The sequence below is a fragment of the Tauraco erythrolophus genome, chromosome 4 (genome assembly GCF_009769465.1).
Source record: "Tauraco erythrolophus isolate bTauEry1 chromosome 4, bTauEry1.pri, whole genome shotgun sequence".
Classification (NCBI taxonomy): domain Eukaryota; kingdom Metazoa; phylum Chordata; class Aves; order Musophagiformes; family Musophagidae; genus Tauraco; species Tauraco erythrolophus.
This window is the reverse complement of record NC_141468.1, coordinates 4146906-4170065: the sequence shown is the minus strand read 5'-3', so window position 1 is coordinate 4170065 and position 23160 is coordinate 4146906. Positions and strand designations below refer to the sequence as shown.

Genomic DNA, 23160 nt, shown 5'->3' with positions numbered 1-23160 from the left:
TTTTTTTTCCCCCCTCATAAACCCCTGGTTTTCTTGTGCCTAGATGACTTTCCTCCTTGCCGAGTCCTTGTGTTCTCACCCTCCTCTTCTCTGCCTTCCTCTGCTTTGGGTCAGTTGCTTGCAGAAGCAGCACTTTTTTTTTTCCTGGAATCGTCCAGCAAGCTGACCTGTTTCACAAAGCTGAAGTACTGAAGCCTGAACAATAGGTCCTGGACCAAAGCTGACCTCTAGATGGACCTCACAACTCAACAATATATCTAATATGCAACTTTGCTGCAGCCCTTATGGTGTAGCACTACCCAGCAGAAAGATCTGTATTTAGAGGCATTGTTGGGTAGCAGTATGTCGCAAAGCCATGAAACCAGGCATCTAGTCTTGTTGAGAAATAGGTGATCAAGATCAAAATAGACAGAGGAACTTGGGTCCCTCCTTGAGCCTTGGCCAGGCTCTGACTGGAACCCAGCAGGGAGGGTTCCAGATATTTCTGCACTTGAAGTTTTGAAAGCTGTTTATTCCACTGTATAAAAGCTGGACCCTCTTGCCACAACTTCGGAGATCTCACCCACGAGTGGACGCACTGCGTAGGGCCTCCCAGCTGCCGGGAAAGGCTTTCCAAATTCTCTCTGCAACTGGGGCTCCCCAGCGCCTGTGGATCTGGATGATGGTAAAGTATCAGGGCAATTGGTGATGTATCGTGCTTAACCAGTATAATTAACCATATGGAACAGTGTTTAGGCGCATTACCTTGTCCGGTCTTATTCTCGCTTAATCCTTTTGCTTACTATTGTATATTTTATTGCTTTCAATGCAAGTGAGGATAGCTTGCTTCTTCAGTTGAGTGGTTTTGTTCTTTGTGCTGACCTCATCCCTGGCCATGACAGAAGCTGACCTAATTAATTGCTCTCACAAGTGGTAATTGTTTTTTCCTGACTTTCAAAATATCTAAATGCCGAGTTACGGGTGTTTCTCATGCAAACTGTGCTTGTAGCAATTAGCCACCTGGGGTCAGCGTTCCTTCCAGTACAGCGACTGGCTGCACGTTGCATGTTCTTGCTAGGATGAAAACTCACCATTTCTAATAAATCTTAGTGGCTATTATCCACCTACGCTGAGATTTTCTGCTTGAAAGCAGATAGCTGTGTGAAAGGGGGAGCACGTCTCAGCTCACCCGCTGAAAGAAGAAGTTTTTTCAGCAAAAGGAAAAATTTAACTTGTTGAGAATCTGCGTCTGCAGTCCAAACTGCTGCCCTCTGCTCAGAGTTTGCAACCATTAACTGACTGGCAGGATTCTGAATAGGCGAGAGAGGCAGATCGAGCTGATGGACTGCAGAAAGGGTCTCCCATCTTTGCCTCCATCATGCAAATAGATTTGAAATTAAATAGTTTGACCAGACAAGAAATAGAAGGAGATGTTGAGGAGTAAATCTCCCCTGTTGAGGGGAAGGACAAATTGTGATAAACAGTCTGGGATTTCTTTCTGTGTGATACAACAAACACGTTTTACTGACACAGGTGGTTGCGGTTCTGCACATGCAGTTGCATATCTCCAGGTATTTTGGAAAAAGCAGGAGAATTAGGGTCTATGGCTTTCAGACACATGTTTCAAGAGCAAATCTCTTCAAGTCCTTCAATGGGCTTTGGCGTGAGTGTTTCATATTACCCTATTAAACACGGAAGATGATTTGGTACTAAGCAAAAGCAGTAAATATCTGTGGAGCATGGAGCACCAGCTCCTGGTAGAGCAAACCTTTTACCCACAGCAGTTGCTCCAGAAGTCTTACTTGGCCCCTATGCCCCGTAGCATTTCGGTTTGAGCAGTAATCTTCTGGCCAAAGCCTTGTTGCCAACAGACCCTCCGAGAAGACTTGTTATCTACATGACTGAAGCTGCACAAAAGCTTTCATGAAGAGGGCAAAGGGGGTTTTATCAGGAGAAAGAGAGCAGGGGCTTTAGCATCTCTTCTGCCTGCTGCTCTCATGAACACTGTCTAAAGTCTTGTTTGCACCTTTCCACATGCTGAGGGAGAAGATGCACATTTGTGCAACCTCTCATAGATATGGCATCTTCATTCACTGCCCCAAGGTGGTCTATTTCGGGTCTCACTCAAAAGAAGCTCTCTTGTGTCAGCTGCCTTTCACAGGACCATCGTCACCGTTACGGATGTCGGGACAGGAGAGGCTCTGACAGTGAGGAGCAGGATACTAACACAGCATCCTCTGGGTCTGTGGCTACGACTGATGGCTGCAGCCATGGTGGCATTTAAAAATATATCACAGCTATTTCTCAGCATGCCTGTCAGGAAGATTTCATCCATTAAGGATCTATAAAGGAGAAGTAAGTGTCCAGCATGTAATATTCATGATAGAATACCACAGACAGTTTCATTCTGTTTTTCCATGGTCTATCCCAACTAATTCTCTAGATACTAACAGATAATTTTTGTGGAAATGGCTATAGAAAAACTACATAACGTATGATACTTGATCGTTTCCATTTTTACACTGACATCTGGAAGAACCAATTTCACTGAAGCGTGGCAAACTCAGGCAACTTAGGAGCGAGAGAAATCCTTTCCAAACCCACCAGCCTCATCCTCACAGATTTTTTTTTTTTTTTATCAAACTGTCCATCCTCCAGAAGCTCAGCTGTCCCTCAGAGAAACTGCAAGCATGCGTACATCAAAAAAACCAAATGGAGCGTGGCTTTATCATCACCTGAAGACCTCCAAAAAGCCAAAATGATACCCCATGGGACCTTTTCTTTGTAGGCAGAGTCCACAGATGATGTCTGAGGTCCATTGTCATACACCAGACAACTATCCCAAAGTGATGGTCCCTCTCAAATGCCTGCCCAGCCACAGGTTTGGGGTCGAGCGGCTGCACAAACCCATTGAAACCTTGCCCCCTTCTACTGACCTCAGCTGTAGTGGAACAGCTCCAGAGTCAGTAGCTCTGATGTGTCAAACCACTTCCTACACGACGGCACGCTCCGCCACACCGAGCATTAAGTTTGATTTCCTGGATAAAAGCTACTAATACCTGAACAGAGAGCAGCCTTTTTTCTCTCTTGCAGAGCCAGCCAGCGAAACGATGATTTGCTGACCAAGGAGCAAAGTCCTGCCACGCACACGGGATGACGTTCCCCACCGGTCTGACCCGGCAGCAGACAGCTCATCGGCTTGGTCGGCACCAGCCCATCACTTCTGAGAAACTTCGCCATCCGCAGTGTTGCAGAGAAAAGATGTGAACAAGTCCCATGGAGCTCAAGTGCCTTTTGATGTGGCTCTTGTTTGGATCTGTCAAGGGGAATAAGCCAGGTAAAAGACTATTTCTGCCTTTTGGGGAGGGAAAATACGATTTTCTTTTTTGTGGTGGCTGCTGGAGGATGTTCGCAACATCCTGACTCCTTTCAGGTAAGGAAAGATGTTAAGAGCTTAAGGAATTTACTGTCTCAGGAAATGAGAGAAATGGGGTTTGTGCCCACAAACCATCAACTGCAGACAATCCAGAGCACTACGGGGTATTTTTTTGTCTGAGTAATGTATGTATCCTCCAACCCATCGCTGGCACAGTGGGCAGATCAAAGCAGCCTTGCGCACCTTAGGTAGCTCTTTGAATTTTTTTTTTTTTTTTTTCCATTTTGCAAGTAACCTTAGGATATATAAAAATAGACACTGAAATGTCAGTACCTCTGTAGGTAAAACTGATAGCAAGGCTATTAGCTAAAAGGTGCCATCCAAGTTTTCTATGGGTACTATAGATACCAAGTATTCTTTCAGCCACGCCTCCCAACCAATAATGCCTATAAACCGTGAACAGAGGCAGCTGATTCATTCAGCACCATTTTACACATTTATAAAGTGTGATACTGCTTATATTTGGCTTATTTACTGTGGCAAGTGCATGCATTGAGGAATGGTCTGGTGATATATTAGCGTATTTGAACTTCAACTGCTTCGTTCAGAGGGAGAAAAGAAATCTCTTACATTCTCAGTGCTCCATAAATGCGCTATTTCCTTCTGGATCTGCTGGTGATGTCCAGGTTGAGAGGTACAAGCAGATACAGCCCAGGGCAGGTTCTCAGATACGATGGTACTGTGATGCTAATGGACCATCTCCAGCTCGGCTGCGAGTTTTACTGGGGGCAGGGAATCTCAAGGGAAAACTGTGCTGCTTATGACCGAACTCATTAATGCAGGAAGGAGCTTCACAAATCTTTAACCCCCAGGTGATTTTATTCTCGTTAAAGTGTTTTGCCAGTAAACGCTGTACCTTTTCCTTCACGGGGCATTTTCATTGCCAAATGAAGTGCCAGTGCCCACGGCAAGCGTTTCGGTGCCGCGTGCGAGGGATCGCAGGGAGGCGTTCAGCCAGAGATATGTAAATAGGATCGGTTCTGGGATGAGTCAGGTCCCCTGTATCACGCTTTCTGAATTACTGGGCCCGAGACACGTTGTGAGATTTCTTGCTGGCAAGGCTCGTTTATCAGAAATCTTTCTGGTTTTTTTGAAAAAATTGAGGGGTGTTAGAGCAGTTGCATTTTATGCTATTTGATGTGATTTAATTTTCTGATGAATGAATAAATGCACAGCATTGCATTCTTCATCGCTAAGCTCTTCGCTCCTCAGCTTCCTGTATTTATTTTCATAGATTCATAGATAGATTCATAGATTTCTAGGTTGGAAAAGACCTTAGAGATCATCGAGTCCAACCGTCCCTAATCCCCATTAAACCATATCGCTAAGTAGATCATCCACCCTATTCTTAAACACATCCAGGGATGGGGACTCAACCACCTCCCTGGGCAGCCTGATTCAATGTCTCTCCCAATGTTTAAATATTTTTTATATATATCTATATATATTTATTTATTTAATTTCTCCCTGCAAATAATATGCTAAGGTAGAAACACCATCTTTTACCAAATTAGGGGTTTTTATTGTAGAGATGCCTGAAGTATTGTGGCTGTAAGACCTATCATTTTGAATTCCTTAGAGGGATCAACAGGGAGACCTGGGAACAGACATAAGCAAAGAAAAGGGAAAGAGGCTAAATCAAACTGGTCAAAAATCAACTATGTCTCAATTCATACGATGCTATTCATATTATTTTGCCTTAGTCTTTTCAACTCGTCCCAGCACTGCGAGTTCAGTTTTGTGAATAGATTCTGCCATAGATGTTGTTTGCAAGAGGGTTTCTGTCAAAATGCACTGTCAGGAATAAATATAATTAGGGAGAAAAGAAAATAAAAAGCCTTTGTTTTACAGAACAGTTTCACTGATAGACCTCAAAGTGCTTTGAGAGGGCAAAGTCCTCTGTTACATATCAGGGGAAACTAAGGTATGGGATGATGATTCATTTAGTAAAAATTAGACTACACCTTAATGCTAAAGAAAATAAGAGAAATGCTGATTTTCTCATGAAGTGCATCACATTTATCTCATTTCCTCTGCACAGCAGCAGTGCATAGAAGCTGCAGGCGTGGATGAGGCTTGAAGTATGCTAGGTGAGGGTCAAATCCAAGATAAAAGCTGGTCTGTGCTCCTGTGACCTTTCCATCTTGCTATTCATCTTACACGGATACACTGCATAGATTTGCAAGTTAAACCTGGAGAGGATTAAAACTCACAAAAGAAAGAATTTCATTCAACTGAATTTCATTCACGCAAGATGGGTACCAGATCTCAGTTATTTAAATGAGAGGAATTTCTTTCCCATTATACTTGCATATTAGTGCTGGCTCCCATGGATTTGAAATGCAATGCAGAATAAATTAAAGTTGTCAAACACGTACAAGTGTTTCTTGTAAGGTCAAACAGAGAGCAAACACCTTCATAAACCTTCCAGCTACAGTGGCCCTCAGCAGCAAAGTGCCCAAATATACAGCTATAATTAGAAAAAAATATGTTAAGAAAGTTGTTGAAAAACTGTGATCCTGCTGAGGAAAAGCAGATGTTACGGACAGAGGGCCTGTGGTATCTGCTTCTGCCTTCAGATGGAGAAATCTCCTCCCCATCTCATCAGAGATGAGATGTTATGTCCTTCCCTTTTAACGCAGCAAAAAATTGACTCTTTAGCTACTGCTAGAAAGCCGCCACCTTTGACTTTGCTCGCTATTGCCTTCAGAGTGCTGCAGTTTTGGTCTCCCTGCTTTCTTCCTCGATGTTCAACTCCTGGTTTTCCTGTTGCATTAATTATATCTTCACATCCCAGCTTTTGGATGTTTTCTACCCATGGTTTCCATCTCTTGACCCTGATCCTGTATCTGGGAACAATGTGGCTTACTGAGTCTTTGCTCCATCTCCTCCAATGCTTCTCCAAAACTCACATTTCCAAAGTCTTTCCATGACCTTCTTCACTTGACTCCCTGTTCATCAGCCCTGCCAGGGTAGCAGCACTCTGTCTTCTGCTGCTTTTTCTTTATGTTCTCCATTCGTAAAGCACGAGCCCTCAGATAAAGAATATACTGCCCTCTATTTGAAAAAATGTCTCATGCGTTACAAGGTCAGAAAAATCATCAACACTAACAAATAATTTCCATCCCACTCTTGAGAGCTCCAGCGAAAAGCTCAATGACCATGCTAAGGCCACAAGTCAAAAGAGACGAGTCCTAAAGCTACATCTGAAACCAAAAGAGTCCCTCCAGACCCTTTTTCACTGTTACCCAAGACTGGGACACATGCTTGTCAGCCAGTTCAATTAATTTCAGAGAACATATTCTCTGCTACCCTTCCAACCCAACAAAAGGCAAGGCTGGGCTGGGAAAGTTCCAGTCAAAGAAAAGGATCTGAATTGCTGCTGCTGCTTAAAAAGCCCATTTTCTTTCTCGGTAACGTGTTTTTCCCTTCAGACGAAAATACCGGAGAGGCGGGTGTTACTGAAGTCACAGATTTAAGCACAAATGTAGCCAAACCTATTCACAACCCAAATGTCACACACCAAAACACGGCTTTGACATATGATATTCTCAAAACCAGACACTGTTCTGCTACCATACCATGTGCAGTGGTTGCCTTTAAAGAGTTAGAGCTCTGCGGCTTCACCACAGAAACAAGAAGGTTATAAACATCCAGAAACAAAAGAATAAGAAAAATAAATGTTCCCCATTCTCCACTTCATGCATTTTCTACAGAGTGCATTGCACTTATGCTGGCTTTCCCCTCTCTCCCTGCCTTAGGAAACACTCTCCCTCTTTCCTAAGTCTCCTTCTTCCCATTCCACATTTGCAGTCCAAGTCCCCAGCCCAACCTCCCTGCCAGGGCAGGCATGAGATTCATCTTGCTTAACTTTAGCCATCTGCACCACCTTCTCATGTAGACCTCCGTCATAGCCAGGGGAGAGAAAGTAGCTCTTTCAGGGCACAGTTCACCTACCAGATTGCAGATAAGGGTGCAAAGAGTCATGTCCTGTGAGTCTCCTTCTAGTGACTACACAGGGAACTGAAAAGTGTGTTTTTTGTCGGCTGGGTGGCACTCAGTCCATGCCTTAAAAGAGGAGTGAGCTGATGATGAAGGGGGATAGTTGTGTTTAAGAAGAGGGGAGACAGATGTTCAGTCAAGAAACATCTGGGTCAGCAGAGGACACAACAATGTCTGCAGGCTGCTTTGCTGTGAACTCAGCAAAGTGAGCTTTAAGATGAAACCAGTGCATTAGCTAAACCACGCTAATTATCTACACGAGCACGTAAGAGCGCCCTTCCATCACCACAGCCAATAAAAAGAGAAAAGCACTTGTAAGCATTGCTTTGGGGAGCTCAAGTTAGGAGTCTGCTGTCCTCTAGGGAGGTCTGCCCAGCTCCACTCCTTACAGAAGGAGCTAAGAAGGCAGGTTCCTGAGGCTAAATGATCATAGAATCATAGAATCATAGAATGGTTTGGGTTGGACGGGGCCTCAAAGATCATCCAGTTCCAACCCCCCTGCCATGGGCAGGGAAACCCTCCACTACACCAGGTTGCCCAAAGCCTCATCCAACCTGGCCTTGAACACTGCCAGGGATGGGGCAGCCACAACTTCTCTGATGCTTAGCACGAGAAAGATTAGTCCACTGTGAAATCAACTTTAGCCTTAGTGTATACGGAAATTTTTTTTTGCATTAGATTCCACTGCCTAGGTCAATGGCACCAGCTGGTTAACAGGGTTAAGCCAAGAGATAAGAGAAGTGCATCTCTCCCAAACCCAATTTTCTATAGTCCTACAAAGAATTAATGGACAGCTCCTGCTCGTTCATATCCCAGTTTATTTTACACTCTTTCTGATGGAGACGTACCCTAGTACAGCAAACTCAGCAGGCATTGAGCTGCCTAGTCCTTACAATAGGACATACCTCTCTGCCACTGCTAGGAATATTAAAACCCATCTCCTGCCCCATCAGGCTAATCTCCCCTCCATCGCTGCTTGCATTAAATCCTGCACCTGGTGATTTCGTCTGCATTGTGTTTCTGTCACTTAAATTGCAGGCTCATTACTACTCAGATGACTTCGTAAAATCATCTCTGTGTAATCTACAGTATAGCCAACCAGAATCTCACAGCAAATTACCATAAACTTCAGGTCTGCACCCCAGCCCCGGAGCTGGAATCTATTGTCAGCTTGCAAATCCACGTAGACAATAAATGACATTAATCAGAGGGGAAAGAAGCAGACAGAGCTGTAGCTAGCTTGTTAACAGCCCCTTTAGGAATAAGTTTTGAAGTTAGAAAAAGTTTGTTACCATTTCAGTCCAGTTGCTGGGATCAATCCCATCTCTTCACCCATATCAGTTTCATCTTCAAGAACATGCTGTATTTAGAGAGCACGTAGTTTCAAACAGCATATGAATCCCTGGGGCTGAATTAGCTTTTCAGGCACACCTGGGGAAATGTCTTCCTTTTGGCACGGTTTGATTTTTTGGTATCTCTGGGGAAAGGTTCTCTTCATCTTTGAACTGGGCAGGTGTGTGAAGTGCCTGGTTTCTTCCACTGCTTCTACCCAGATCTTCAGAACAGCCAGTTTCCTTCTAATCCCATTTTACCACCTTTGTATTTCGGGGAAAATTGTTCTATTTTTGCACCTTGCCTTTTAAACTCGATATCAGAATAATGTCAATGCTGGTGACACACAGCCACGTGACAGAGGAAATTCTGAGCCTGGGTTATGATGACATGACTCATTGTCTGTGTTCACCTAATACTAAAAATATCTGTTAGAAAATTTCCCCATTCACTTCTTCTGGACAAAACCTGTTGTTCTGATGCCTTATCTAACACTGCTTTAAAAACTCAGACATGAAAGAGAAATAGGCAGGAGAACTTCATCAATCCTAATAGTGCCAGCACATCTACTATGAGCAGTTTTGTAATGTATTTGAATGGGAAATCTCAGGGAAGAAACCCAAGCTCTGGAAGAACTGATGATGATTTAGCTAGTGGGTTTCTTTACTCTGAGCCTAAATAATGATGCTAGATGCTGCGGGCAACCAAAGGCAGTTAAGATTTATTTAGCACATGGCACTGAACTCTCAAAGACAGGGCATGGCAGGGTATTCTGCCTGGAACCAGCCTCCAATGTCACTCCTATGTGGTATCTGACAACTTATGTGAAGGTCCCAAATGCCCTAAAAAACCTCAAGTGGCATCAGACACCGTTGCTTAAGCAGGAATAGCAGGAATCCCACCTATCTTATGGCTCAGATGACAAGAAGCAGCTTGCAGGTCTCGGAAAACTTGTCGAACTTAATTTTGGGAGCACACCAGAAGATGGAATAACTACTTTTTAATTTTATATTTCACAGATGCCTATCATCTGAATTCACTAGTCTCCTTCTAATTCCAAGGGCATGTCTCCATCCACTATACAATAATATTTGAAACCAGTTCCGAAATTTCCAGAAATGCTGCAGGCACCAAAAATCCACTAATATGGGGAGAAATGCAGATTCCCACCTGCCTTAGGAGAGCTATGTGTTCTAGCAACTCTCCAAGTGATAGCAGTACTAAATCCCATGAACACAGTTACACCAACCTCTATGTTTGGCCCATTTCAATACATCATGTTAATACTTCTCAGTGCAAAGAAAAGGAGTCACAGGGAACTTTTGGGATGTAGGAGATGAGAATGGTAGGTAGGGGCTGATGAAGCTTGTGAAGGAAGGAGAGGGAGGACAGAGGACATGGAAGTCGAAAGAGAAGGAAATAGGGACACACAGCACCTTGTCGTGGGGATGGAGAATTGGAGGATGTGGGGAGGGAAAATGAGGAGGCAAACAAAAGCTCAAGAGATTTGAAGGAGATGTGAGGGCAGTCTTTTAAACCAATACTAGCAGGAACATAGCCCTGGAGCAGCTGTGGGTGGATGCAGAATCCAGAGGGAAGCTGGGCTGTGCAAAACTGGACCACCAGATGCTACGAGGCGGGTTATGCCTGGGCGTGCTGGACTTCTATGAGATTTACATTTTCATATCACACCAACTCAAACGAATTGACAGACTAATTCCCAGCCAGGTGCAAAACAGCCAAAAAAGCAAAGTTAATCCCCCCTTAAAAATGTAAAAAGTCAGAAATCTAGTCAAGGGGTAAATCTACATTGCCATTCCCTAGTTTCCTGTTTTCTTCCCAACCCTTGGCTCTTTTATCACCCACACGGCAAGGCTGTTGATTTTTTAGGGGCAAACCATGCAGTGTCCTGTGTGCTGTGGCTTAACCCCAGCCAAATTTAGGCACCGTGCAGCCACTCACTCACTCCCTTACACACACAGTGGGATGGGGAGAAGAATCAGAAAAAAAAACCCTACAGGTTGAGGATAGTTTAATAGGACAGAGGAATAATAATAATAGAATATACAAAACAAGTGATGCACAATACAATTGCTCACCAACTGCTGACTGATGCCCAGCTCGTTCCTGAGCAGCCCCTGGCCAGCTGCCCCAGTTTATACACTGAGCATGACGTTATGTGGTATGGAATATCCCGTTGGTCAGTTTGGGTCAGCTGTCCTGGCTATGCACCCTCCCATCTTCTCATGCACCTGGTAGAGCATGGGAAGCTGAAAGTCCTTCACTGCTTAGCAACAACTAAAAACATCAGTGTAGTATCAGTATTGTTCCCATACTAAATCCGAAAACATAGCACTATACCAGCTACTGGGAATAAAATTAACTCTATGCCAGCTGGACGCAGGACACTTGGGCACAAAGACTTCATGAACTTCCAGGGATGATTCACTCTAGAGGTCATTCTGTGTAGGCAATTTGATCCAGACCTCACCAGGTCTGCTTCTTCTCTGCACAGTCTTCCCACACTATGCCAGGGGGTCCAGTGCCATGAAACACCCCTGCACACCTATATACCACCACCTATGGCCCCTGGAGCTTTGGAGGTTACTTATTCTTCCTTGATGGGAGTCTGAATATAGGAATTAGCTTGAACCTCTGATGCTGCTAAATGTCAAAGCACTGGGAGCTCTAATGGGCCAAACTATAGCTTCCGTTGTCAGATAGACTTCACTCAGCGTGTTCTGGTTTTGACTTTTTGAACTTTTTGAACGTTGAAAAGTTTTTGAACTTTTAATTTTACTTTTTTTTTTTTCAATTATTAAATTGTTCTTATCTCAACCCATGAGTCTCCTTCCCTTTACCTCTTTGATTGTCTTCCGCATCCCCATGGAGGTGAGGAAGGGTGAGCGAGCGGCTGTGTGCTGTTTAGTTGCTGGCTGGGGTTAAACCATGACAGTCCTTTTTGGCTCACAGTGTGGAGCAACAGAGAGAGAGATACCTAGTCCCTGAGGGAACTAGCCATGTAGGAGGTGATTTATTATGACTTAAAAAATATGCAGTTTCCCAAAGATACGGATGAAGTCCGGTGCTCATGACCCATGTGGTGGAAGGTTTTGTGGAGTGCACCACCATCATATTCTACCTCACTGGCAGTAATGGATTTAGGAGAAGACACACCACTCGTGGGTGAAATTGCTACCTGACTCTGGGAATATGAAGAGAGTACCTCCCTCTCCCTACAGACCTGCATCTCGGCTGTGGAGAAACTGCCAGATATTCTATCCGAGAAACTGTCCCAGAAAACTATCCAAGAACATCTCAGCTGTGGAGAAACTGAGAAACTGTCCTGGGATTTCTGGCAATTTAAAGAAGATACGTCCTACTCCCCACTCGCACAGAAGTAATACTAATCAGCATGCTGGGTGCCTGCTTGTTCTTGAAAGACGGTTAAAAGACCACCTAAAAAAAAGCACCTCTGAAGATATCTAAGATACTTGAAGTCAGTGAAGAGGAATAATGGCAATGGATATCTTGAAATATCCATATTCATGCATGGCTTCTACCAGTGCAAGGACTGGCACAGCAATAAACCCAAAAGCTGATGACTTTGATAACAAACATGTTGGTGAGGAGGTCTATCATGGGAAGAGAAGCCAATGTTTTGAAAGGATGTGATGGTTGATAAGGAGAAAGTTCTTGAAAATATTTGATGTGAGGGAGCAAAATATTTGATGTGATAGTGAAGCAGTTAGAAGTCAACAGAGGGAAGCAAACAGAAGGTCCCAATGAGACCTAGGAAATTAATTTTTTCAAGTGCTTTCTGGATCAGAGACAGGAATGTGGTTGTAAAGGCCAAAGAAGTAGACACTGCAGTGGTTTAGATGTGAGTGTCATGGTTTGATGTGGAGGGGGTGGGGGTTCTGGTTGCAGGAGAGGGGTTTTGCTCCCTGCGTCCTCTCCGGTTTTGGAACCGAGTTAGGCTTAGTTCTGGCCACCAGATCAGACTGCCATCCCCCTCGGGGTTGAGCCAATAGGGCGCCTCTGCGAATTGCCCTATTTAAGTCGGGACAAAGGAACCGGAAAAGGTGCTTTGCCCAGGATCGAGGAGAGAAGGGAGGAGGGCACTGCCCCCGCTCCCTGGCTCCCGGCCGGGCAGCTGCCTGCGTCGGGCCGGCGCCGCCCACGGAGAATGGCGGCGGCGGAGCCAGCTGGGGAACTCGGGGGCACCCCACTCCCAGGGTGCCCACTGGGCTGAGTTCACCTGGAGAGGACTGAGATCTGAGAGAAACAGCTGCATCGACAGCAGGTCAGTGAGGATGGAGCAGGAGGAGGTGTGCCGGAGCCGACTTTCCCCTGCGGCTGGTGGTGAGATGGCAGGCGGCCCCCCTGCAACCAGGACGGCCTCGGTGGAGCAGAGACCCACTCGCAGCCCATGGGGAGAAGATGCCTGAGCCTGAGGATGGTCGTGTTGGGATGCACGACAAGGCAGAGAGGCATTTGGAGTCTGCGTGACGACCCACACTGGAGCGAGTGGCTACAGCTCCCTAAGTACCCGAGACTGTGGTAAAGCCCACACCGGAGCAATCTGTGGGGAAGGATTGTTTCCAGTGGGCTGGACTCAACGCTGGAGAAGTTTGTGGATTTTTCCTCGTGGGTAGGGGATCCATTGGAGCAGGGGAAAAGGGTGTAAGGACTCCTTCTCCTTTAAGAAAGAAGCAGCAGTAACAGCACGGAATGAACTGACCTGCACTCCCCCAGTCCCTGCCCCCTGTGCTGCTGGGGGGAGGAGGTAGAGCCGGGAGGAAAAGGAAAGGGGGCGGGAAGGTGTTGGTTTTAAGATCTGGTTTTGTTTCTTTATGTCCTCTCGAGTAATCAGTTTTGTTTCCCTTTGTCCTTCTAAGTAATCATTAATAAACTGTTTTGCTTTGAGAAAACCCTGTCTGTTTTGCCCAGGACCATGGTTGGTGGGTGCTCCCTCTGTTCTTGTCTCAACCCTCAGTCCCTTTTTTTTTTTTCCCTCTCCTCTCTACTTTACTGGAGAAGGAGAGACTGTTTGAGTTTTAGTTGCTGGATCAGCCTAAAACCACGACAGTGAGAAGACAAGAATTCGCGTGAAGAGGATGAAACAAAAAGGCTGGATTCTAGGAGTGTTGTGTGAGATCCAGCGGCAACGCAGATGAGTTCATCCAAGAGCACCTGCCTGATGGGTTTTGCTCACCATCACTCGTGTGCACCATTCCTGCACAACTCTTGTTTGACGCGTGCAAGTTCAGAAGAACCCCAACTTCATTTGATCATTGATTAAACCAACAGTTGCCTGTTGTGATGAGTAGACTAAATGCTGTGGGTTTTCTTAAGAAGAGACTAAAGAGTTGTAGGTTTGAGGGCCTCGTGCTGATACTCAGATCTGCAGTCTGCTTCAAAGAGGCTTTTGAAGTCTTGAGGGAAACGTGCTTTTAGCTTTCAGGGAAAGTGAGAGTACACAATCTCAACTCACTGCTAATCTGATAACTCTTTAATTTCAATCACCCTGACAGTCTGTGGTAAACCATGTGGTTAACTATTTCGGGTACAGTCACTTCTCTTGAAGCCACAGTCTGATGTAGTTTACAAGGCGAATCCTTTGATAACACAAAGATAGAAGGGGATTAAAACATCCCTTACGCAGCCATTCGCAATGCGCTTCATTGATGCCTTCTTCAAACTTTGTGACTTTTTCAAAGTGGCAAGACCATGGAAAGGAGAAAGGGCAGAAAACATCAAAGCGAGAAGATGATGGGTGGCCCTGAAAGAAAAAGGCACTGCAGGACTGGGTTTGGGAGTTGCTGGTTGAGTTGCTGTTGGCAAGGCATGGCTTTGTTTCAAGGAGAAGGCACTTTGGGAGTCAAGGGCAGATGAACAACTGTCAGGGATTCAAGGCCCTTTCACAGTCATTGTTGCTGGTTGCTAAGGCTGCATTAGTTACGGCTGCAGACAACGTGAAGATGTGATGACTAAGAAATTTTACTCCTAATAACTGTTACTATCATGCATAAACATAAAGGGCCACAGATCATGCACCCAAAGATCCTGAATGCCAGCTCTGAAGCAGCCAACCTGTTTTATCTTTGAATTTCCCAGCCTTTAGGCCTTAAATAATCATCAAGTAGTGCCTTTATCAACTTCTGGGTCTCCAGCTCAGCTTCAGTGGGCTTTTCAAGTGCGCTGAAATGATCTAACTTAATTCATTCCAACTGATTGAGAAGTATATTTAGATGTGATTTGCTGATTACACAGCACTTCACGTCCTTGTTTTGGGACAAGTTATATTTAGGTTTGCAAACTTATTTCACAGTAAGCTGCACTTTGGTGTGCTCAGACAGAACTGAGAGCCTACTCCCCTTTCCAATGTTTGCTTAGAGATGATTGCAACTCCTAATGGCTTCGTTTTGCTCATTATGCCTCACTCCATAGATTCAGGGCTGCATGGTCTACACACACAATACGATTGTGTACAGCTTCATTATGAAAATGTTGGTAGTGTTTCATGTTGCCCATCTGCGGGGCACAGGAAGAAAGGACTCAACAGCCTGCTTCAGGCAGGGGGGGCAGGAGCAGAGAGATAGACCTGGTGCCTCCTACCACCATGCCCAGCTGCTGCCGAACATCCTTTTTTCCAATGTTCTTTCTCCTCTAGAAGAAACTTCAGGGAGTTGAACCAGCCTCTCCTAACTACAAAAGTGTAGACAAATACAGGCTTCATGTCACTTGGTGGAGATGCTCCCGCGGGATTTTTCTGCATCCTGAACAAATCTATACTTATAAAATCAATAACAACAGTTAACTCCAATGTGAAGAAGGCTTTGGAAGGCAGGATTGTTCTAAAATTAAAATAAAAAATGTTCACATAAAATAACTTGTTTTGCCGGATGCTCAGAGCCTCTCCTTGGCTTAGAGACAATCAAAGGAAAAAAACTTTGCTACACTCACGTTCCCTTCATGACATCCAGTTTCATCTCTCACCTCTGATTTTGGCACTGTGGCTGGGAACAGAACTAGGCTTACCTCGTGATGTTCTGGGCATGATCTGGTATCGAGAAGACAGAAAGATGTGGGAAGTCCTGGGTGAATAAGGTGGATGCACAGGCTGTCCTGATTCTCAGGCTTTCTGCTTGCAGAAATATGCCCGACTCTTCCAAAGACTGAATTTGCTGATGTTACTGCTGAAATGTATCCACTGGGGACCAGATTGTCTTACGAATGTGACGACGGCTACATGAGAAGAAGTGGCCAGTACTCAGGAATTCGGTGTCAGAGTAAACACCAGGTTGCTTCTTGGATCTACAAGGAATTTGAATGCATCGGTAAGTGACTATTGTCCTTTTTCTACACTCGTAGAGTGTTTTTCCAGTGAGTTAGTCAGTATAAGACACATCTGGGCATTGCTCTAACAAGTGATCTTTTGTGCTTATCTTTGCAAATTAGAACTTGCAGCAATTCTATCCTGCCTCTAAAAGCTTGGGTGCTCTGGCTTTGCAATGCTCTTCAGCCTGCTGTAATTCAGCAAATACAACTTCTCCCACAGATGAGAAAATTTTGTTGTCAATGGCTCCCAAGATGGACTTAGTTTTTACACAGAAGCCAGAAAGAAAAACACAGAGTCCTGCACCCCAGAAAAGAGAAAATCTTTCAGAGTTTGACCATAAAGGTAAGTAAGAGCCCATTCATTACTGTAACACTTCTCCCACTGATTTCCATGGAAGCAGAAAAGAATGATGGGTAATTTTTAATTATTTTGACAGAGAGAAAGAAACAATTGCTATAATGTCTTGGCTGAACAGGTGATATGGTGTAAGTGAAGGAGTATTAGGAGAATTAGGAAGGCTTGGTATATCCTGCTTGTCTATATTTTGTAAGAATAGAAATCGTGCTGTTTCAAGAACAAAAGCAGTAGGTAAAATCTTCTGCTTTAACCGTGTGCTGCCTTGTGATCCCACAGATTTTTGTGGTCCTCCCAAGATTATTCCACATGCCTCTTTAAGCCCGAACAAACAGTATTACGTGGGACAAGTATTACATTTCAAGTGCCAGAGCGGTTACGATAAGCGACTCCCCACCTCTGGCACCCGCGTGTGCAAGAAGGTGAATGGCAAAATCATTTGGACCTCCCTTGACATGCGATGCACCAATGGCAGTGATGAGTGGCTGCCACAGACTGTTGAGCCAGGTAAGATGGTTGATTTGGCATCACATTGGTGTCATGACCTGTTCATGCAAGGTCCAGACCCCCCAGCTCAGCACATCAACACATCAGTCCTAGGGAACAACTTGCTTGGGATTCGGGATGGAGGGATCAGGGACCTCAGGGCTCCGACACTGAAGGAGACGTCATCTCTCACTGATGGAGATGACATCTCTGGGGAGGACATAGTTGCATCTTACTTTGTCTTAGGTGTCCTTTCATACTAACTGCAAAATTGCAGGAATTTGAGAGCAGATAGATCCACACTGTTATATACTGGGAAGAAAATAGTAGAATGAGCTTTTCTCTTTCTTCTTCCTCCTGACAGCTATAGATCATCTCTTGTCACTTCATAGTAAGGTACTCCAAAAGGTATATCTAAGCATCCCTCATGATTGCTCAGGGTTTTAGGATCCAGAGTTTAGCTAATCCATAGCTAAACCTGAGTAATGTGGCTCAGTTCTGCTGTTTTGAACAAAGAGACAGCAAGAAGCTCACCAATATTTCACTTCAGTCTTTATGGACCCAGATTGAGCCGGACATGCACTATTGTGGTCTGGCATCTTGAGTTTCACTGCTCAGGGAGCCAGCAGGGCTCTTAAGTGAGGCTGCAGAACCCCTGCCTCTTGCTTGTTTACCTTTAGATATGCTAATACAAAAAATCAAAAGATTTTCATGGCCTCTACTGCACCCAAATTGCCAATCTTTTCTGATGGCATCTCTCCTAACTCTACAGTGCATGAGTTTAGTATGAAGAGACAAAACAGAGTCCCTTCCCCAAGCGTCTGTGATAGCACTGAGGGTCTGGGGCTCTCTCTGGTTGCCAGGCAGAGCTATTGAAGATGGAAGGATCCAGCTGTCCACTACTTCTGCAGTCCTTAGGTTTTCATTACCCTCCCAACCTCCTCCGAGGCAGGGGAGTGCGGTGGGCTGAATTTTAAAGAGGTGGGAGCCAATGCAAGGTCGACACGAGAGGACTTTTCCTATCAACAGAGAGCAGAAAAAAACAGTTTTCACCAGGACTTGGCCCTCTAAGGGGAAATCAGTCTTGCAAAACTGTAGGTGTCTACTGCAGAGATGCCCACATCTGAGCTGGACTGTCTTTATAACTGACAGAGGGGAACAGGTGTTGATGGTGCTGTGTTAGCTGCCCCATTTCACGTCTATTTTAGCGTGAGATGAATTGCACCTTTAAAGGCTTGTTTCTCCCCAGTGACTATAGCAAAGCCCAGATGACTTTGTCAGATGCCACATCTACGTAACGGTAGGTAAGATGAATGCCAGCCCTTGTGACCTGTACCAGGCCATATGGTAGAGCAGGATGGTTTGGGCAGGCCCCTTTGCCTGCAGAGCAACCTCTCAGGAGACACTTGGCCATCGTTGCCTCTCATTGCTGCTCTGACTATAGGAATGAATCGCCTTTCTCACTGGTCACACTATTTCAGCATTAACCCAGGACTTTCTCCCCTTCTTCAAAGATTTGCCTGTTTCCCTGTGGTGCCTGGTTCAGAGTGTTGCAGGTACAGCAGTTACAATTTGTTGTTTGGTCTTTCCTCATCCCCCTGGACAATCTTTTTTTTTAACATTGATAATTCCATTTGGTACTATTGGGATGAAGGAACTTCCTACTCTGATGGAAGTAACCCATCGACATACCAGTCCTAGAAACTGATATAACCTATTGAATAGCCAGAGATTACAAATATTTGAAATTTTAAAATTAGGATTATGAAAAGCATGAGACTGGGTGATGAAATAGGCCATCTTGGCCTTTAATTCAACAGAACAATAATTCCAGTTTCCTGCAAAAGTACACTCAAACCCGAGCAAGGTCAGGTCTTTGTAATTAGAAATTACACCAATTAAATTACAAATTACACTGACTGGTGCACCAAATACTTCTTCCTCCAAAGTGTTGCCTTCCTCTTTGTTATGATGTCATGTCTTTAATGGGGCTAGATAAGGAATATCCTCCACTCTCTCAGTTCTTCCCTCAGCGTTCAGCACAAAGAGATTTATCAAGAGACCACTCTTACAAGACCTCTTGTTAAAAACCTCATACTGGCTCAAGCTCAGAGCTTCCTCTTCAGGATATGGGAGATATTCAATGAATTTCTTGCACCACGAAAGTTTTGGGTTACATTTCTAGGGAAAAAGAATTTCTGTTTGAAGCCATGTATCCAAATCCTAGCTTGGCATCTTGAAAGTCATCTTTCCCAATCTCAAATGAAATAAAGATCTTAGCTGGATCACATTCCCTGGAAGATACAGTTCACTTCATGCCCATCATTGGCAGATATCAGATCAGCACATATGTTGATATCCAGGCTGGAAACATCTATTGATGGCCAAGAGACAAACATGGCAATTATTCAGTCTTCTGTAAAGAGGGAGAGCTGTCAGATCTAGCCTGACTCTGTCCTCCTCACTGCTTTGATGCTCTTCACCAGAAGAGCAAATCAATACAAACCCAAGAATTTCTCTCCTTTTGTAGGTTCGAGTCATCCATCCTTTTCCTCATCTGTGATACTGCCAGTGACAGGTATGCCATTTTGTTAATTGGACTCAGACTTCGCCCCATCCTCCAGAGCAGTTACTCCACCTTTCAATTTGCTGTTCTGCCAAAGAGATCCATCTCTGTCGTAAGAGCTAATAAATATACTGTGAGACACATCTGTGTCCGTGTATCGGGTGAGAAGTCAGTAAATAAAAGGTAAACAGAGACTGTTGAAGCACTTAAGCTTTTTATAAAGAGATTTCCAAAGACTCATAAGGGATGTAAAAGAAAATAGGTCGACCAAAAGTGTAAATTTTAAATGAAGCAATTTTCAGATTCTTTCTCTGAGACTTTCTGTGAATTCAGTGAATAATTTCAACTGGAATAAAACAGGAAAAATGTAAATAGTTAAATGATGTGTGTTTCACACTTTCAAGGGAGTGAAAAAAGGATGGGCAAATAAAATATTTCCTCACAGCTAAACTGATGCCTTTAGATCAGTCTGAAGGGATTTTCTTCCCCCTCCTCCCCATCTTCCATTCAATCATTAGCTGCTAAAATAGAAATTGTGTCTTACTGTGCATGTGCTCAAGACTTTGTACAAGGACTCTTGATTCCAGCTGCAGTCTGCTGACTGTAGCGCACATTATAATAAGGAGGAATAATGGAGTGAGATAAAGAAAGGGAAGGAGGAGTGTTGCAAACTATGCCAGAGACCACAGCATCAGTAGTCCCTGGTTATTGGACTGTGGTTGCTCTCTAGTTGCTCAGGTCCTTTCTGGCTGGGTCTTGTTTGCCCTGGGGAGCAAAGCAGTGGGGCAGCAGGGAAGAACTAGTGCCTCTGGGCATAGGGGCAAGATAAGCCCCTGTCCCAGGTCTTGCCTGTTTCTCCCAGTTGGAGTAATTGCAATAATTACAGCTAAAACCAGGTGCTAACCATGATGATTTTCTGTTTTAACAGCTATCTTTTTGTTCTGCTTGTAATTCCTGCTGTCTTTGTGTGACTCACCAAGCAGAGAATACGGTAAGTGGGAAGGAACCAGGAAAATGTGAAATCTAAAAAAAAAAAATAAATGGAGGAGCTATCAACTGGATCAGCCATCTCACTATTGCACTGCTTAGATTTCTGAATGCCTTCTGTGGTATTCAATGAATGACCCTGGATTTGGGGTTGTCTGGTTCAGCTGTTAAATACTGGTGCAAGAAAAGGAGGAATCAGAGCTTTTGAAATCAAAAAGCACGCTTTGCCCCAGCCATTGTGGAACTGAGAATGGCAGTTCAAATAACGGGTGGAAAAGGGGGAAATTAAGGTCAATTATGCAAATATGTTGGTTTCAGATAGATTACGCAGTCAGTCTTTTTCTCTCCGGCCAACCTGTGGGAAGTCTGGTGGAGCATCTGCCACCACGACCACGCAACTCTTCTTCCTTCATCCCCCTGATTTCTCAATCGTGTCACGACAACTTTGTACTTCAGACTTATTTTAGTCTAGCCTTCTCGCTGTTTCTGTTAGGACACCGAGATGCACAAAGGCTGTTCCTCCTCACAGGCTCCCCAGCCTAGTTAATCTAAGATGTCCCTATTTGACACTTGGGAGTTCTCCTTTTCTCCTCTCTCTTTGCTAATCCTCATCTTCGTGTTCCTTACTAACTACTGATGGGCTCTAGTTCTCTGCTGAACGGGCAGAAAAGGACGAGGACCTTGTGAAACCACATCAGCAGTGCTTTTTTTTTGCCAGTTGACAGGCTAAAGCCGTAGAAAGCGCAGACAATGCTTTGAAACATGTTTTAGTGAAGATGGTCGACTGAAGTGCAGGTTGCCTGGGCCATTGTGGGATTTCTGAGAATATAATAGGTAAAAAACGTCAAAAATATTCTACATTTCACAGGCCCTTTGGTGGAATAAGTGATTAAATAGCTGATACGAGATTAAATAGCAACTGAGAACCTAACTGGTGTCTTCAGCAAAAAGGACTGCGTGGTTTCTTATAGTAAATACAGCAGAAGCCACAGAAAACCTGCCTCTTCCCAGCTATAGTAAAGTCTTTTTCCTGCTGTAGAGAAGACTTCTCAGGGAATTGCGGTGTTCAGATCCGAACTCATTAAATCAGTGCCTTGCCACAGAAGAAACCAGATTGCACCAGCAACTCGACCAGCAATGGCAAATGAGAAGGAAACCTGGACACTCAAATCCAACATGTGAAGGTGGCAGAAAATATTACGGCTTAATTCTTATGGAGACAGAGTGACTTTACACCTACAGAGTACTGGGGGAGGGAGTGCATCCCATCATTGACAGACGGGGAAAGAGCCCTGCCTGCTTCCAGAAACACTTCTCCTCCTACCATATAGCAGATGTATTGCTAATGTAACTGCAGCCTCTCCCAAGCAACCAGGCGTACGTACGGACCGCTTGCCCAAGCATGTTAGATGATGGCACCATCACTGCAGCCCACACACCACCTTCCCTGCAAAGAGAGACGCTGGACACCTGATGTCCCCCTGTCCCTTGCCTACCCAGACTGGCCAAACACAGTCACACTTTTCTCCTCCTCACACTGCTCTGCTTGGAAAAGGAAATTAAATCTATTTACTCTCTGCACATAAGCCGAAAATCATACTGGATTCCCTTAATGGTTCAGCATACACATGCACTCATTATCGTTCTCCTCTTCCCAATTATTTTGGACTAGCCCCTTCCACAAGAGTTACTACGTTATTCCTCCAGCTCAGAGAAGGATGCTGCAGAATGTGGCAGCTGATTCACTTGAAAGCTCATTTCGTAGCTTCAGAGCACCAAAGAACCTAGCAGGAAGGCATCTGAGGACAGACCCAAGCATACACAACACTTGACATGTCCTCATGTTATTGGGAACTGGTGAAGTTTGAACAGCCTTCTGCGACTTTTTAGCCATGTTCAACCTGGACAAAATGCAAGCATCTATGTCAGAGAATGGAGAGGAACACGTCCCTTTAGAGAGCATTTCATCTCACCCTATTGCCTACATATATGTCTATATGTGCATATTTATTTATTTTTTTATAACACACATGAATATACACACACAGGCCAAATGACTCAGGGTCTAAAGACACCTGTTTCTCTGCATTGACTCTAAATGATGTCCAGATGGACCAGATGGGCTGTAGATGCTTACGTGGCATATGTCAAAAGCAAAATGGGATTAATCCCTTTCTTATAATTCAGGAAGCACGAGATGCTAGTGTAGTCTCCCATTTTATGATAGAGTGTATGTGTCATTGATTTACCGTTTTGTATTCCTGTTGAGTTATTCTCACTCCATAGCCTTGATATTTATATTTTCCACGGCTCTTTTATTCCTGTTGGAATAGGACTGACTTGTACTACGTATCTTTATAAAGATGGATATGTAATGGCCTGTTACATGCTGTTATTTCATACGGGAGCAAACAACAATCTGTATTTATGCAACAGATGATAGGTTTTCACACCTGTCAGCTGCTCGGAAGGCAGCAAGTGGTGGTACTAAGCTGGTCAGCTTCCTGTGGTCCTTGTTGCTGACCATACCTGTTAAGCGCTGCAGTTAGGCTGGCATGGCTTGTCCTGCTCAGAGCATTTCACTGGAGAATGATAATATTTCATCTGCTCCTAGCATGTACATTTTTATGCAGATAACATAACCAGAATCATATGTCTCCAACTGCTCCGGTG

The 23160-nt window shown here is 44.4% G+C and overlaps 1 protein-coding gene across 1 annotated transcript; it reads left to right on the top strand.

Annotated features, from left to right (window-relative positions):
* The first annotated feature begins 3240 nt into the window (after nt 1-3240).
* Nucleotides 3241-21722, top strand: LOC104372692 (interleukin-2 receptor subunit alpha). The gene is made up of 7 exons (XM_086610357.1): nt 3241-3316; nt 15907-16092; nt 16314-16436; nt 16728-16955; nt 19465-19516; nt 20429-20491; nt 21527-21722. Exons 1-6 carry the CDS (start codon nt 3256-3258, stop codon nt 20469-20471), a joined length of 693 nt encoding a protein of 230 aa, XP_086466483.1. The 5' UTR covers nt 3241-3255; the 3' UTR covers nt 20472-20491; nt 21527-21722.
* Nucleotides 21723-23160: the final 1438 nt, after the last annotated feature.